Raw genomic sequence first — 16,377 nt, 5'->3', positions numbered from 1 at the left:
CCGGCACGGCACGTATTTATTATTATTATTAGCAAAGCATTATTGTTTTTTGCTAAATTAATAAAATTATTTATATAAAGTTAAACAAAAATTATTTATATAAACTTAATTAAATTAAGGTTAAAAAAAATATATTAACATTAAAAAATTATTTATATAAACTTAAGTTGTTAAAAAATAAATAAATTATATATCGATTTTTTTTAATATACATATATATTTAAAAAAAAATTTAAAAAATAGAATTGGCCCGCAACCCGACACGGCACGTGGGCGTGTGCCAAAACTTGGTATGGCACGCCACGGCCCTCTGTGAATCCAGCCCGGCCCGGCACGAGTGACGGCCCGACACGGCCCTATGTGCATCTTTATGTACGTGCAATAGAAAAATGACGCGTAATGGTTGCCGCTACAGTTTCAATCAAAAATGCTGAAACCAAAGTAAAGGTGTCCCCACACTTCTCCTACCAGTGGGTAGATCTGTTCTCTCTTTCTTGCATTTCATTCCTCTCCTCAATTTTGCATATAAATAGTCACTTCTTCACCCCGCCCTTCTTACCTTTCTTCCTTTTCTCCCGCATCTCTCTCTCTAGTCAACTATACTCTCTTATTACAGGTAATTTCTCTTCTTCTTTCATCTATAGCTTTTTGTTTTCTTGCTTATTTTTCATTTTAAATGCACATTTTTAATCTGAAGCTTCATGGGTTTTCTTAATTTTGGAATATTTTGTTTGAATTTGAATTTGATTTGATCTGTTTTCATCTTATTGCTTGCTGTTCTTGTTTGTTTTTTTTAGTGTTGTGGATCTAGTATTGATTAATGCATTGGATGTATTGTATTTTTGCAAATTTAAGCATGCTGACATCTCATTTAGATCTGTCATATGATATGATTTTGAATAATATGATGAATAAAATTCTATTTTTAATCACAAATAAGGTAATTATAGTTGATTTGCAAATTGGGTTCCATTTATTTTAAAGTAAATGTCAGATCTTGAATGTTATGTTGGAAATCTTAAGAGTTCAGAAAAATATGTTTATTTAATTGATTTGTTTCCTTATACTATGGTAATTTCATTGGATCACACTTCAATTTTCCATGCCCAAAGCATGACATTGATCAGGCTCAACCGACATTGACTTATGGATTTGATCCATTCATCCATTCTGAATCACTCGCATTAATGCCCCTAATGCTGGTGGTACTTGTAGCTTACAATAGTATGGAATGTTGTTGGTGTTTCATGGAATAAAGTATATGCTATTAATTAGTAGTGTCTGTTAATTAATGTATTAGGTGAGATTTGTTTGATTATGTTGGTATATGACCGTTTGAGTCAGATGGCTTAGAGATCTGGTTGATCATTACTCTTTACCTGTTAAAATTGATAAATAAATTGGCTCCATCGTGTTTATAATGTGAAGCATGTAGTGATCATTGATAATTTTTATTGATGAAAGAAAGTCCAAGTAAATCTGGAATTTAAGATTGTATTTTTTTCATGTGGGGTGTTTTTTGTATTGTCCTTTACATTCTGTGATTTTTATGCATGATTAATTTGTTCTGTTTTATTGCAGATAGTAAAAATGGTGAAGATTTGCTGTATTGGGGCTGGTTATGTGGGAGGCCCTACTATGGCCGTGATAGCACTCAAGTGCCCAAAGATCGAAGTTGTAGTGGTTGATATCTCTGTGTCTCGGATCACTGCATGGAACAGTGACCAGCTTCCGATCTATGAGCCAGGTCTAGAAGATGTAGTTAAGGAATGCCGTGGGAGGAACCTTTTCTTCAGCACTGATGTTGAAAAGCACGTTGCTGAGGCCGACATTGTTTTTGTCTCTGTCAATACCCCGACCAAAACCACAGGTCTTGGAGCAGGCAAAGCTGCTGATTTGACCTACTGGGAGAGTGCTGCCCGTATGATTGCTGATGTTTCTAAATCTGACAAAATCGTTGTTGAGAAATCAACTGTCCCTGTGAAAACTGCTGAGGCAATCGAAAAGATTCTGACACACAACAGCAAAGGAATCAAATACCAGATCCTCTCAAATCCCGAGTTCCTTGCTGAAGGTACTGCTATTCAGGACCTTTTTAACCCTGACAGAGTTCTCATTGGTGGTCGGGAAACCCCAGAGGGCCTGAAGGCAGTCCAGTCATTAAAGGAAGTATATGCTCAATGGGTTCCTGAGGACCAGATCTTGACCACTAATCTTTGGTCTGCTGAGCTCTCAAAGCTTGCTGCCAACGCCTTCTTAGCACAGAGGATTTCATCTGTGAACGCAATGTCAGCACTCTGTGAGGCAACTGGAGCAGATGTTACCGAAGTAGCATATGCTGTTGGTAAGGACACTAGAATTGGGTCCAAGTTTTTGAACGCTAGTGTCGGGTTTGGTGGGTCTTGCTTCCAGAAAGATATTCTGAACTTGGTATACATCTGTGAGTGCAACGGCCTCCCTGAGGTGGCTGAGTACTGGAAACAGGTCATCAAGGTCAATGACTACCAGAAGACCCGTTTTGTGAACAGGGTTGTTGCCTCCATGTTCAACACTGTTTCAAACAAAAAGATTGCTGTTCTTGGATTTGCATTCAAAAAGGATACAGGTGATACTAGGGAGACACCCGCCATTGATGTGTGCAAGGGGTTGTTGGGAGACAAGGCAAGGTTGAGCATCTATGACCCGCAAGTTACAGAGGACCAGATTCAGCGAGATCTCACCATGAAAAAGTTTGACTGGGACCATCCCATTCATCTCCAGCCTACAAGTCCGACAACTGTGAAGCAAGTCAGCGTGGTTTGGGATGCTTATGAGGCCACAAAAGATGCTCATGCTGTCTGCATTTTGACAGAATGGGATGAATTCAAGAAACTTGATTACAAGAGGATTTTTGACAACATGCAGAAGCCAGCTTTTGTGTTTGATGGAAGGAACATCGTGAATGCTGATGAACTAAGGCAGATTGGGTTCATCGTGTACTCGATTGGTAAGCCTTTGGATCCCTGGCTGAAGGACATGCCTGCTGTGGCTTAGGTTTCGGTTAAGAGGTCTTTGCTGGGGTGCAGATTTGAGAGTTCATATCAGGATTCAATTTAGTTTCATTCATTCATATCTAGTGCTCTTCTAAGCTGTTGTACTTTTAATTTTCTTTTTTATATTGTTCGCCGTACCCCAAAAAATGTTCATTAACCAGGAACACAACCAGCTTTGCAGACTTGGTTGCGTCCCTATATTTTACCTTGAATTGTATTTTTGATGCTGCAGCCTTTTGATAGAAATATGTATCTCCAATTTATGGATTTTGTTGTGATTTGTATTCAGTTAAAAAATAATTAGATGTTCAAACTTGTTTTTATGGTTGAAGACTTGGATGAGTTTTGAGTGTAATGGTTTCACCAATGCAATGAGCTTATGCCGGTTGATCCCAAGAAAAATAATGAAAAAAAAATAAAATAATGATAGACGAAGGAGAAATATTGCTTAATTGTAGATCTCAAATTCTCAATTGAACAGTTGTGACGTAGCATGAAGGCCCCAAAGGTATCTAATGATGAACACCCCTAAGGTTGACACAGCTGCCCCTAAGGTTGACACAGCTGCCCCAAAGAAAGCGAAGGACTCCTAAAGTTCAAATTATTTAAAAATAATTTAAAGTTAGAAAAGTTCAAATTATTTAAAAATAATTCAAATTTAGAATTATTTAATTTTAATGGGAGAAAGTTATGATGTTTTAGAGTCCTTAATCAATTCAAGTTATTCAACTAGACAACATTACTTTAACACTCCAACTTTTTTAAACCCTAAGGCCCTATTCTTTTGAGCTTCTGGGCAGAACAGAGCAGATTTCAGGATAGCAGAGCAGAGCCGAGTCGAGTAGAGCAGATTTCAACATTATTATTAATACTATTATTAATGTTATTATTATTATTATTATTATTATTATTATTATGTGCATATACCATTGATTTAGATGAGTGAAAACATAAATAAATGTGTACCATATTTAACATGTGTTAATAGTAGAAAGATAAAAGACAACAGTTTACTTATATTCATTTCACAAAAATTTTAAAATAAAATGATTTAATGAGTAATAATGATTTTACTTATAAATATGTCTTAATCATATATTTTTAACCCTCAAAATAATGATATACAAAGTACTACTTGAAAACAACCTCTTTTTTTCTAATTCATAAATTGTATGGAAAGATTTGAAAAATAATTCAACTCAATGAACTAACAATCAATACCCACGTTAAATGTTTCTATACATTGTGATTCTAATATCAAATGTTTATAAAAGGAAATTGTTATTAATTGTTATTATTATTATTATTTATTTTATTTTTTGAAAGAATTGTTATAATTATTAATTAATAATATTATTAAATATTAATTCTTAATAGTTTGAATTATAAAATACTAGATGAAGCCCGTGCGATGCACGGTTTGTTTGAATTTTTAAAAATATATATTTTTTTATGTATGTGCTAAAATTTGTTATATATTTAGATAAAATTCATAATATCAAAAGATAATATTTTATATTTAATTAATTTAAAATTTAAAAATCTCATTCGACAATTTTGCTTACATGGAATTTGAATTATTTAAGTTTAAAAAGAAATTAATAATCTCTTATTTTATTGGCTACAATTAAAATCTATAATCCTACATGGCGCGTGTAACACCCTAGAAATTCCTTTCCTTTAAAGTACACTTTACTCTTTTTAAAATACGATTTAGGAATATCTAAGACATTACCGCCACCGTGAAAACGGCTAAGGCAATTATCAAAGACACACAGCGGAAGACTTAACTCAAAACCATTCAAAAACGAGTCAACTTAAAAGTCAACCAAACGAAAGTAAAGATTAAAACCAAAGTCAAACGAAGTCAAATAAAATCAACCTACAACTTGGAACCATTGAAGGCCCTTATCAAAACCAATTAAATTATGAAAACCTTTGCGTTAGTCTCATAAGCATAACATAATATAATATAATATAATATTTGAATGCAATAAACCACATCTCAACTAATCGAAACTAGCATGATTCGCTCTTCACTCATGCCCCGTCATAAATATGTTTCAACACCCGAAAAGATTATCTCCACTTGTCCCCACTACTCTCCATTAAAATGGATCATCGTAGGGCCAAGATAAAGACATAGCCAGACACAAACAACACACAAAATCAGCAAAGCTGAGTACATAAGCGTATTTAAACACACTAACATGCAACTCCTAGCATCACACATACTTACCTCATTGCACCTGTTTACAAGCACACACAACAAACAACAAGACTCTTTAACTGGACACTAAATAATTCATTTAACGTTGATTACGCATCGAACGGGTTTCCAACTAAACCTACCTCAATAAATTGAGGCCCACTGACACGGGAGCTAACCGTGCCAGCATCACCTATGCCACACATTGGTGGCGGAATTCCAGCGCATAATAATAATAAAAAGGAATATACAGCGTCCTGTACTCCATTAGAAGTTATGATCAAATATAAAGTCACATAACTCCCCCCATATGTTCATACTCAAGGTATATACGTTCCAAGAGTTTTGGTGCGTAATCTCTTTCACTTTACGTTATTTACAGATTATTAAACTTGGTGATGACTCCCATAGCATAATAACTCAATCAACAACAATTATTCAATCAAACAAACATACCAATTTAATTCTTGAATAATTAGTGACCACATATAATTTAATGTTGAACCCTTTTTAAAACTACCTCAGTGTCAAAGACACCTTAAACGCATAAAGCGCCAACAATCCTATCCCTCGGTGTTAAAAACACCTTAAGTGCACAAAGGCACCAACATACTATTTATTCCTTGTGTACATAGACACTTATATAGCTCCTTCCTCATGCTTAATGCATCAATAAAAATTATATGGACTATAATAAAATTCCTTTTCAATATTCCAAACATAATTAAACAATTAGTTTAATTAAACATGCTTTCTAACATGCCATAAATAAATATGTAGTCCATATACTCATGCCAAAAATAAATTTCCAATCCATAGATCATCACAAATAAATTCATGCTTCATAATTCAATCACCAATACTAATAATTCACAATTTAATACATAAACCTTAGCATGATGCTGCTTGTAATTGATTGAAACCAAACCTAGCATGATTCTACATCATCAAATATGCTAAGTACGCGAACGTACCTCAATTAAACCCATAAAGTGGCCGAAAACACTACAACAATTCCCGAATCAAGTCTCCTACATAAAGGGACAATAATACTAAATTAATTACTCTTGTACACACAGTTTCCAGCAACTTAAACTCACTTTAAACTATTTAGAATAATCTGAAAATTATTTAGAAACCCCTAATTAAACTCCTTTATAATAGGTTATCACACCCTTTTATTAAAATCACAATTATACTACTTTAAATAAAATTCCAGCATTTTAAACTAATCAAAAACCCCTTTAAAACTTCATCAAAATATATTTTCATACTTAAATTATCCATAGAAAAATTAAATTATCCTTTACCCTTTAAACTCAAGGATAAAAATTAAAAAAAAACTTCGTTAAAAATCAAAAACTGCCCAAAAATCATACTTAGAGGCTGAATTTGGCCACGAGAGGGTGATGCTCACTACCAAAGGTAGTGAGTCTTTCTTAAAACGTTGTTTCCACATGGAAAACACTACTTTTTTGTCAAAATCGGATGAGTTTAGAACCTGATCGGAATTATACGGGATTATTATTAACGAACGGAAAATCTAAAAATTAAAACACGAATTTATGTGTTCAAAATAATCTAGAATTAAGTTAAACTAATTAGTAGTTATAATCACCAAAATTTCCAAAATATCATTACTATAAAAGCCCTAAATCAATTGTTCATAAAAACCCTAAAAATCAAGTCTTTAATAATTTTAAAACCCTAACTTATAATTTTATGAAATCTGATTTAAAATTTACAATCTTTAATCATCAAAACATAATTATGATACTAATCAAACATACTTTGAATAATTAAAACCAAAACCCATAAATAAAATCATCAAAATAGCTAGAATGAAAAGAGGAGAGAAAAGGGAAGAAAATAAGACTAACCTTTTTGTGTGGGAGATTTTGGGGATCTAGTAGATATATATAGTGTAGGGTAATTAGTGTAGGTTTGGGCTTCATAAAAATAATAAACTTAGATGATAAAAGAGTTGGCCCAAATATAAAAATAGGATGGTTGGGTTTATAATGAAGATGGGCTACATTTTGATTAAATACTTATTGGCCTAAATATAAATACTTGCTTTATTAATAATCCAATAATTAAAATAGTTTGACCCAAATTATATTTTATAAATAAATAAATAAATAAGTAATTTATAAAATACATTAAAAATACGAGGTATTACAGCGCGTTAAGAAAATTAAATCCTATATGGCTCTCTAAAAATTTGGGAAAAAACTCCCCTTCATATATATATATATATATATATGTATATATATATATATATATATATATATATATATATATATATATATATATATATATATATATATATATATATATATATATATATATATATACACACACACACACATTACATTAATATTGATAATTATTATTATGATTAATAAATATTAATTATTATTAATATTAATAATTATTATAATTATTTAAAATAATAAATTATTATCATCAATACAATATTAATTATTATAATTGAATATTAATTATTATTGTTATTATTAATTATTATTTGAAAATAGAGCAGAGCAGATTTCTTTTGAGCAGAGTAGAGCAGATTTGATCTGAGCAAAGCAGAGCAGCTCTAAAGAACGGGGCCTAAGTGCACGCACTACATGTTTTTCTTAAATCTCCATGTGGAAATATTTTGTCATTAAAAAAATGAAGAGTACATGTACTCTTCGTACACTTAATCTCTCCTAACTACATGTCTTGAGTTTGAAGAAGTTTTAAGGTTCATATCTTTTTTAGCGAATCAATAAGAACCAATACATTCATTGAGTCTAATAATTTAATTTAATTCTCCTTTTTCCAATTGAGTGCAAATATTTACAGAGTAAAAAAGGTCTTGGACTTAGGGCCTGTTCTGATTTACTAAAGTGAGCTGAACCGAACTGAATATATTGGAGCTGAACTGAACTGAACTGAACTGAACTTAAGATGAAGAGAACAGACCCTTAATATATTTTGCTTTAAATTATACATTAAAACATCTAGAATGATTCATTTTCATCTTCAATATAATCTCGAAAATTCTATACGTGTTAGATTATGTAAACAATTTCTTATAATTATTTTGTAATTATCTTGTATATCTCATAGTCAAAGGGCTATCAATTAGTTCCTTATTTGTAGCCTATAGTTATGCTCATAGTTTGTATATAACTGACCTTTGTGATTTATAATAGGCACGACAAATATTCTTATATGGTATCAGAGCTCTAGGTTATCTTTTTCCTTAAACCTTAACTTCCACTTCTCTTCTTCATCCTCTTATCCATGGCCAACTCTAGCAAAGTACATCCAGCCACTCTTGTTCCTAACATCAAGGTTTGCATACCTGTGTACCCTTGATTATGACGGAAAGCAATATAACAGCTGGTTTACGCTTTTTCAACTGCATTGCCTCGCAAATATGGTGATTGACCATATTATACCTCCGTCAGTTGATCCTTCGGCCAAGGCTACCGCTCCGACGGAAGTTGAAAAAGCTTTCACTCAGAGACTTGATGACATAGTTCGTCAATGGATTTATGGGACTATTTCCAATGACCTACTCAATTCTATCCTCGATCCCGATGACGCGGCGGTTGATGCTTGGAACCGATTGAAGAATTTTTTCCTCAACAACAAGTTTGCGAGAGCTTTGCAATTTGATGCGCAATTTACAAACACTCGGCTTGAACAATTCGATGCTGTTAAGTCTTATTGCACTCATCTCAAAACCCTGGATGATAATTTGAGAAATGTTGGAGACAAGGTTTCTGACAATCGAATGGCTCTCAACTTTTGAAAGGTCTCTCGAAGGAGTATAAACCCTTTCGGACGTTCGTTCGTCATCTTAATCCTTTGCCCTCTTTTGATGCTCTTCGTTCAATGCTTGAATTGGAAGAACAAGGGAATGCCGCTGATCTCTCTATTGAGTCTCATGACGAGGCTGTAACACCCTCAAATCTCCCTTTACGGAAATACTAGTATCATACGTATAATTATACCGTAGAGATAGACTTAGGCGTATTACCGCCACATGATTACGCAAGGCTACTCAAACTTACTAAACAAAACCAATACTTTGCATCGGAAAACTTCAATACTCTTCTCTTATTAATAATAGACTATAAAACCATTGTCATGAGTACTCAAAAATAAACATCAAAACCAACATTTCCTAATTTAGGTGAAACTACTCCCAGGACTCCGAATGCTCAATTATTGACTCCACCTGAAATTAGTCAACATTGCTTACCATAAGGTAAACAGGGCGAACCAAAACAAAACAAGAAATACGGATTAGCAAAATATGCTAAGTATGATAAGTGCAAGATAATTAAACTCAATTTATTAGCAAACATGCTTTTGAAATCAATTCCATCATTTCCAATGATTTAACCGATAATTCCAACTCAAAATTCCAAAACCAATTTCAATAATCAATATCAATAGTCAATTCAATAAACCAATTCCTCTTTAAAATCCAATTCCTTTAAAACCAATTCTTCACCCAAGTGTGCACACCTCCCAAGCTAGTCTCCTTATATTACAAGGCTATCTTTGAGGAAAGACAAGGTCATACAAAGTCCAAGGCCTTATTAATAAACCAAATCCGCATAGTGGGATTACCAACATGCTTGTACAACATTAATAATAATAATTCAATAAATCCTCTTTAAATCCAATAATTCCAACTTTTAATAATAATTCAAACTCCTTTTTATTTAAATCAACATGCTTTTAAAATCAAACCTTTTAAACATGAATAATAATTTTAATTATTCAAAACATGATATAAAATCAACACTCAAATTTAATTATTAAAACCAATTATTCAAACATACTTTTATTTCATAAATCATAATTCAATTCAATTTAATTCAATCATCAAAAATCATTCAAATAAGCTTATTCAAACCGATCACTTTCAAGGTATCTAGCCACCTAACGTACCTTGATCCTTACTTAGCAAAAACACACAAAAGGAACCTCAAGAATCTTGATCGAACACACCCTACAAATAAATATAATCTTAATCAATATAAGGTTAACAAATAATCACAATAATTAAATTAAAAACCCCCCAACTATATGTACATGAACCTTTTAAATTAATTTTCATAAACATCATTAAAAATCTGATTTTATATAATTAAAACTACTCATATTAATTTTTATAAATCCCCCATAATAATAATAATAATAATTGAATAAGAGAAGAGAAGAAGAAAAGATAAGGAACCAAGGAAAAGAGAAGAATTGGATTTGCGTTGGAAAGAATAGGTAGAACTTGCAGAGGCTGAAACTCCTTTGATATAACTCCGAATTGGGTGATTCTTGATCCTAAACTCAAGGATTTTTCGAGAGGAACAATCTTTTGTGAAACGTCAATACCCCAAAAACTGACCAGAAGTGCCCGAAAATTGGCTTCAAAGATAAACGGGATGATTTGTGTAAAAAGAGGAGAAGAAAGAAGAGGATTGGTGTGAAGAATGTGAGAGGTATGGAGGGGTATTTATAGGCTAGCTTATGCAAGAATTATGGCAAGAGAATGTAGGAAGAATTATGGCAAGTAGGGTTTATGGAATTACTTGGAGAAGTGAATGAAAGAAATATGGAAAGTTTTGATATTAAGGTGATTGTGTATAATTAAATATGGAAGGTATGTTTGTCATGAATAATAATATGGCAAGGAAGATTACTTGAGGAATAATCAAGAGGAATAAAAGGTAAGAAAATATGATGATCAAATATTAAGAAGATGGAAAATAGAATTAAGGAAAATAATAGATTTTTGGGAGATTATTAAAAATACAATTTACCAAAATAATTTCCCCCAAAATAATTCAAGAGGGTCGAAAATCATGAGCTTTCCATAGCTCAAATTTTCGGATTTCTCTAGTAGTATTTAGGAAGATTTTGCTCAGTTTTAAGGAATAAAAATAATTGTATAAATAATATAGAATGATTAGTTAAATAATTAATTAATTAAATACCAATTATTCACCAATAAATAACTAAGAAAATCAGATTTTCTATACATAGAAAATCCAAATTTCCTAGCTAAATAAATGGGAATTTTCGGCCATTTAATATAATTAATAAAATATAATTTTGCTTTAATTAAAATATCCGAAATATATAAATAATCCGATTTTTAAATAAGATAAATGGATAATGAATCTTATCAAAATAATAATTGGATTTCAAAATACTTTTGGCACCAAAATTCAAATATCATTTTGGCTCCAAATAATAAATTTACTAAAATACCCTTTTTATAAAATAATTCCTAATTAATTAATTAGAAAATATGTATGAAAATACGGGGTATTATAGAGGCTCACTCACGCAAACCCCAACAGCATCATTGAACCATGCTGAAAATTCCCAAACATCTTCTCGTGGAACAAATCAGCAAAATGGCCGGAAGAACACCAAGGGCAAAGGTGGCTCCGGCAAGGGCAAGGGTGGCTCTGGGCAGCAGCAGCAGTAGACTTAGCACCGTCCCTCCTAACAGCAGCAGTCCCAGTAGCCGGGTTTGGCTTATGCTCCACCTTGGGGTTACTGGCAGCAAGGCCCTTGGGCCATCCCCCCTGCCCGTACCCTTCAACAGGTCCGGGTCCCAGCTAGCAGCTAGACAACCGCAGCAGCAACACACTTAAGCTGGTGTTCTTGGGCCACGACCACCTCAAGCATACTATGTGGCGCCTCACCCTTCTCCTAGTTACATGCCTACCAACATTGAACAAGCGATGCACACTATGACTTTGACTGATTCGAACTAGTACATGGATACCGGTGCAACGTCTCATATGACAAATTCTCAAGGTAATTTGACATTGTATTTTCCTTTGAGCAATAGTCAAAATAATTCAATTATTGTTGGTGATGGTAGAAAAATTCCTATTAATGGTTATGGTCACAAATCTTTGAACCAATACACACTCCAACTCAAAAATGTTTTTCATGCCCCAAAATTAGTTAAAAATCTCATCTCTGTTAAGAAATTCACTATTGACAATAATGTTTCCATTGAGTTTGATCCTTTTGGGTTTTCTGTGAAGGACTTGCAGACGGGGAGCAAGCTAGTGAGGTGTAATAGCAGTGTCGATCTTTATCCCTTCTTCACTGATCGTCAAGTCCTTTCATCCTCAACTCCGTCAGCTTTTGCAGTTATTTCTCCTAGTGTGTGGCATTCCCGTCTATGTCATCCGAGAAATGCAATTCTTAGTTCATTACGTAGTAGTAATTTCATTCAATGTAATAAGGCCACTCATGTCTGTCATTCTTGCCCATTGGGTAAATTAATAAAATCGCCTTTTTACGATTCTATGTCTTACACTACTATGCCTTTTGATATTATACACAGTGATCTGTGGACCTTTCCTGTTCTTAGTTCTCTTGGCCATAAATATTATGTTCTCTTTCTCGACGATTACACAAATTTTTTATGGACTTTTCCGAGTTCCTCAAAGTCACAAGTCTTTAATTTATTTATTCGTGTTCGTACATATATTCGCACTCAATTGAGAGAGAAATTAAGGCTTTCTAATTTGATAATGGTACTGAATTTAAAAATGATCCATTTAAAAAATTTGGTCACCAACATGGAATGACTTTCCGTCTTTCTTGTCCTTACACTTCTCCTCAAAATGGCAAGGCCGAAAGAAAATTAAAACGATCAATAATATTGTTCGTACTCTTCTCTGTCATGCATCCTTGCCACCGTCTTTTTGGCATCATGCTCTTGAAATGGCCACTTATCTTCACAATATTTTGCCCACAAAGCTTTTTGATTATAATTCTCCGACTCAGATTTTATATCAAAAACAACCCGACTACTTACATCTTCGAGTTTTTGGTTGTTTGTGCTATCCCCTTTTCCCTTCTTCCAAAATTCACAAGCTTCAATCTCGGTCTTCACCTTGTGTTTTTCTTGGTTATCCGTCCAATCATCGGGGGTATAAATGCTTTGATATATGAGAGGATAAAGTCGTATCACCTAGTCAAAAATAATTCCTAAGTTCCTCTAACTATGCAGATAGGGAAGAAGGGTCAAACCACAGGGAAACAAGTCTTCCTATTCCTAATTAATTAAAATAATCTAAATTATTAAGTAACTAAATTATAGATATGATGAAATAAACTAAGGGAGATAAAAATAGGGAGAAATCAATTAATAAAAGCCTAGGGTATAGGTTCACCAATAAATAATATTCCAGGGAAAAATATTATAATCAATCATTAGTGCATCAATTAAGCAGATTATAAAGGGCTTTCGCTACGTATTACAATCACAGAGTTAATCTACCAATACCAACTGTCACGGTCCGAGAGTTTTGACACCGGATCGTGTGGCGCACTCTTGTCTTTTAGCGACAAGGATGCGAGCCTATAATGAAAGAGGTTCGTGAGCACACAGTAACACGGACCTAAAGTATCTTAAGGAAGTACTCGTTGTAACACCCCCAAATCTCCCTCTACGGAAATACTAGTATAATACATATAATTAAACCGTAGAGATAGACTTAGACATATTACAGCCGCGTGATTACGCAAGCCTACTCAAAATACTTAACTCAATAACAAAACTTGCAGCGGAAACTCAACTTTTTTTTATTAATACTTATAAAAATAGTAACATTGTTATGAGTAGTCAAAATAAAAACAAGACCAACATTCCTAAACTAGGTGAAGCAAATCCCGGACTCTTATATGCTCATTCATGACTCCACCTGAAAATAGTCAACATTGCTTACCATTACGGTAAACAGGGCGCACCAAAACAAATAGGAAATACGGATTAGCAAAATATGCTAAGTACGATAAGTGCAAGATAATGTAAACTCAATTTATTTGCAAACATGTTTTTAAAATCAATTTCAATAATTAATCCAATAAATTCCAAACACATTATTCCAAATCCGATTTCAATGATTCAATATTCAAAATAATAGTTAATAAAACCAATTCTTTTATTAAGAACCAATTTCTTTTAATCCAATTCCTCACCCAAGTGTACACATCCTCCAACTAGTCTCCTTATATTACAAGGCTATTCTTGAGGAAAGATCCGGTCATACAAAGTCCAAGGCCTTATCAATAAACCAAATCCGCATAGTGGGATTACCAACATGCTTATAAAGCATTAATAATAATAATAATAATTCAATGGTTCAATAAATCCTTTTAATATCCATTAAATTCCAATATAATTCAAACTCCTTTTTAATAATTCCACATACTTTCAAAATCAAAACCTTTTAAATAGATACTTGAGAATAAAATCTCATATTAATAACTTTTCAAAATCAATAACTCTTCCTTGAAAAACCTTTTATTTAATTCAACAAACCTTTTAAAATCAATTCCTTTATTTAAACACGATAAGTAATTCAAACCATTCAAAACATGATTTAAAAATCAATCATTCAAAATACGTTTATTAAAAATCAATACCTTCAAACATAATTTATTTCAAAATCATAATTCAAATCAATTTAATTCAATCACCAATCAAATCATGTAAAACATGTTATTCAAACCAATCACTTTCAAAGGTATCTAGCCACCTAAATGTACCTTGATCCTTGCTAGAAAAAACACACAAAAAGAACCTCAAGAACCTTGATTCCGAATATCAATCAACATTTCGCACTTTCAAAGTTCAATCACGAATACACCTTGCAAATAACATAACCATAAGGTTATCACAACATAAACTCAAATCTAATGTGCATGGACTATAAAACTCTTTTAAAATAATACTTTAATATAAAATTATAGCTTTGCAATAGGTATTTGTATTCTAGAAAACTAACCATGAAAAAGATAAAGGAATAGGATTAAAGAGAATTAAATTTTCGTTGGAAAGAATAGGCAGAACTTGCAGAGGTCATAACTCCTTCAATATAACTCCGAATTGGGTGATTTTTGAGCCTAACCTCAAGGATTTTTTGAGAGGAACAATCTTCTGTGAAACATTAATACCCCAAAAACTGACCAGAAGTGCCCAAAAACTGGCTTCAAAGGTATACGGGATAATATTTGTATGAAAAGAGGAGAAGAAAAGTATGAAAAGGTTCAAGGAAAAGAAGAATAAGAGAGAAGAAGAGAATTGGGTTTTTGGTGTGAAGAATATGAGAGGTATGAAGGGGTATTTATAGGCTAGCTCATGCAAGAATTATGGCAAGAGAATGTGGGAAGAATTATGGTAAAAAGAAATAAAGAAATTACTTGGAGAAGTGAATAAAGAAATATAGAAACTTTTGATATTAAGGTGATTAAGAATAATATAATTTAGGAAAGTGAGTTTGTCATGAAAATAATATGACAAAAGTGATTACTTGGGGAATAATCAAAGATGAAATAAGGTAGGAAAATAAGATGATCAAATCTTTGTGAGATGGAAAAATAAAATTAAGGAAAATAAGAGATTTTAAGGAGATAATTAAAAATACAATTACCAAAATAAATTACCCAAAATCCAACCAAAGTGGCTGAAAATTTTGAGCTTCCATAGCTCCAAATTTTCGGACCATATTAGTAGTGTTTAGGAAATTATTTTGCTAGATTTTAGGCTTAAAAATAATTGTGTAAATAATATATTTTGTATAAAATAATTAATTTGGAAAATACCAATTATTCTCTAATTAATTTAACTAAGAAAAATCAGATTTTCTACTTAGAAAATCCGAATATCTTAGCTAATTAATTAGGGAAATTCGGCCCTTTTAAATTAAATAAGAAAATACAATTTTGTTTAATTGAAATATCCGAATTATTCGATTTTTAAAATAAAATAAATGGATAATAAATCTTTTCCAAAATCCAAAAATAATAATTGAGTTTTAAAATACTTTTGGCGCCAAAATTCAATTATCATTTTGGCTTCAAAATTCAAAAAGTAAAATAAATTACTAAAATACCCTTTTTAAGATAATACTAATTAATTAATTAATTAATTAGAAATACGTTTCAAAAATACGGGGCATTACACTCATCAACAATGAGTGCGGGGTCGGGGCTTGTGACGACCGATATTTCGAATCGGACACAAGCGGAACCGATGAGATGAAGGCGTCTTTTGAGGGTCTCTTGGTTTGGTGGGGATGTTTTAAAACA

At 32.4% G+C, this 16,377-nt stretch overlaps 2 protein-coding genes across 2 annotated transcripts; both read left to right on the top strand.

The window, feature by feature from the left end:
- The first annotated feature begins 459 nt into the window (after positions 1–459).
- LOC145586227 (UDP-glucose 6-dehydrogenase 1) lies at positions 460–3,355 on the top strand. The gene is made up of 2 exons (XM_081643007.1): positions 460–616; positions 1,582–3,355. Exon 2 carries the CDS (start codon positions 1,591–1,593, stop codon positions 3,031–3,033), a length of 1,443 nt encoding a protein of 480 aa, XP_081499133.1. The 5' UTR covers positions 460–616; positions 1,582–1,590; the 3' UTR covers positions 3,034–3,355.
- Positions 3,356–8,674: 5,319 nt separating this feature from the next.
- LOC145583886 (uncharacterized) lies at positions 8,675–9,052 on the top strand. The gene has a single exon (XM_081640840.1). The coding sequence runs from the start codon at positions 8,675–8,677 to the stop codon at positions 9,050–9,052; it is 378 nt and encodes a 125-aa protein (XP_081496966.1).
- The last annotated feature ends 7,325 nt before the right edge of the window (positions 9,053–16,377 follow it).

Source organism: Chenopodium album, chromosome 16 (genome assembly GCF_948465745.1).
Source record: "Chenopodium album chromosome 16, dcCheAlbu1.1, whole genome shotgun sequence".
In the NCBI taxonomy this organism is placed as follows: domain Eukaryota; kingdom Viridiplantae; phylum Streptophyta; class Magnoliopsida; order Caryophyllales; family Amaranthaceae; genus Chenopodium; species Chenopodium album.
Note: the sequence above shows the minus strand (reverse complement) of the source record. Positions and strands in the feature narration are given on the sequence as shown.

What these genes read in the sequence shown, in the direction of transcription:
- LOC145586227 (XM_081643007.1), top strand. Translation starts at nt 1,591, where the DNA reads ATGGTGAAGATTTGCTGTATTGGGGCTGGTTATGTGGGAGGCCCTACT.
- LOC145583886 (XM_081640840.1), top strand. Translation starts at nt 8,675, where the DNA reads ATGGTGATTGACCATATTATACCTCCGTCAGTTGATCCTTCGGCCAAG.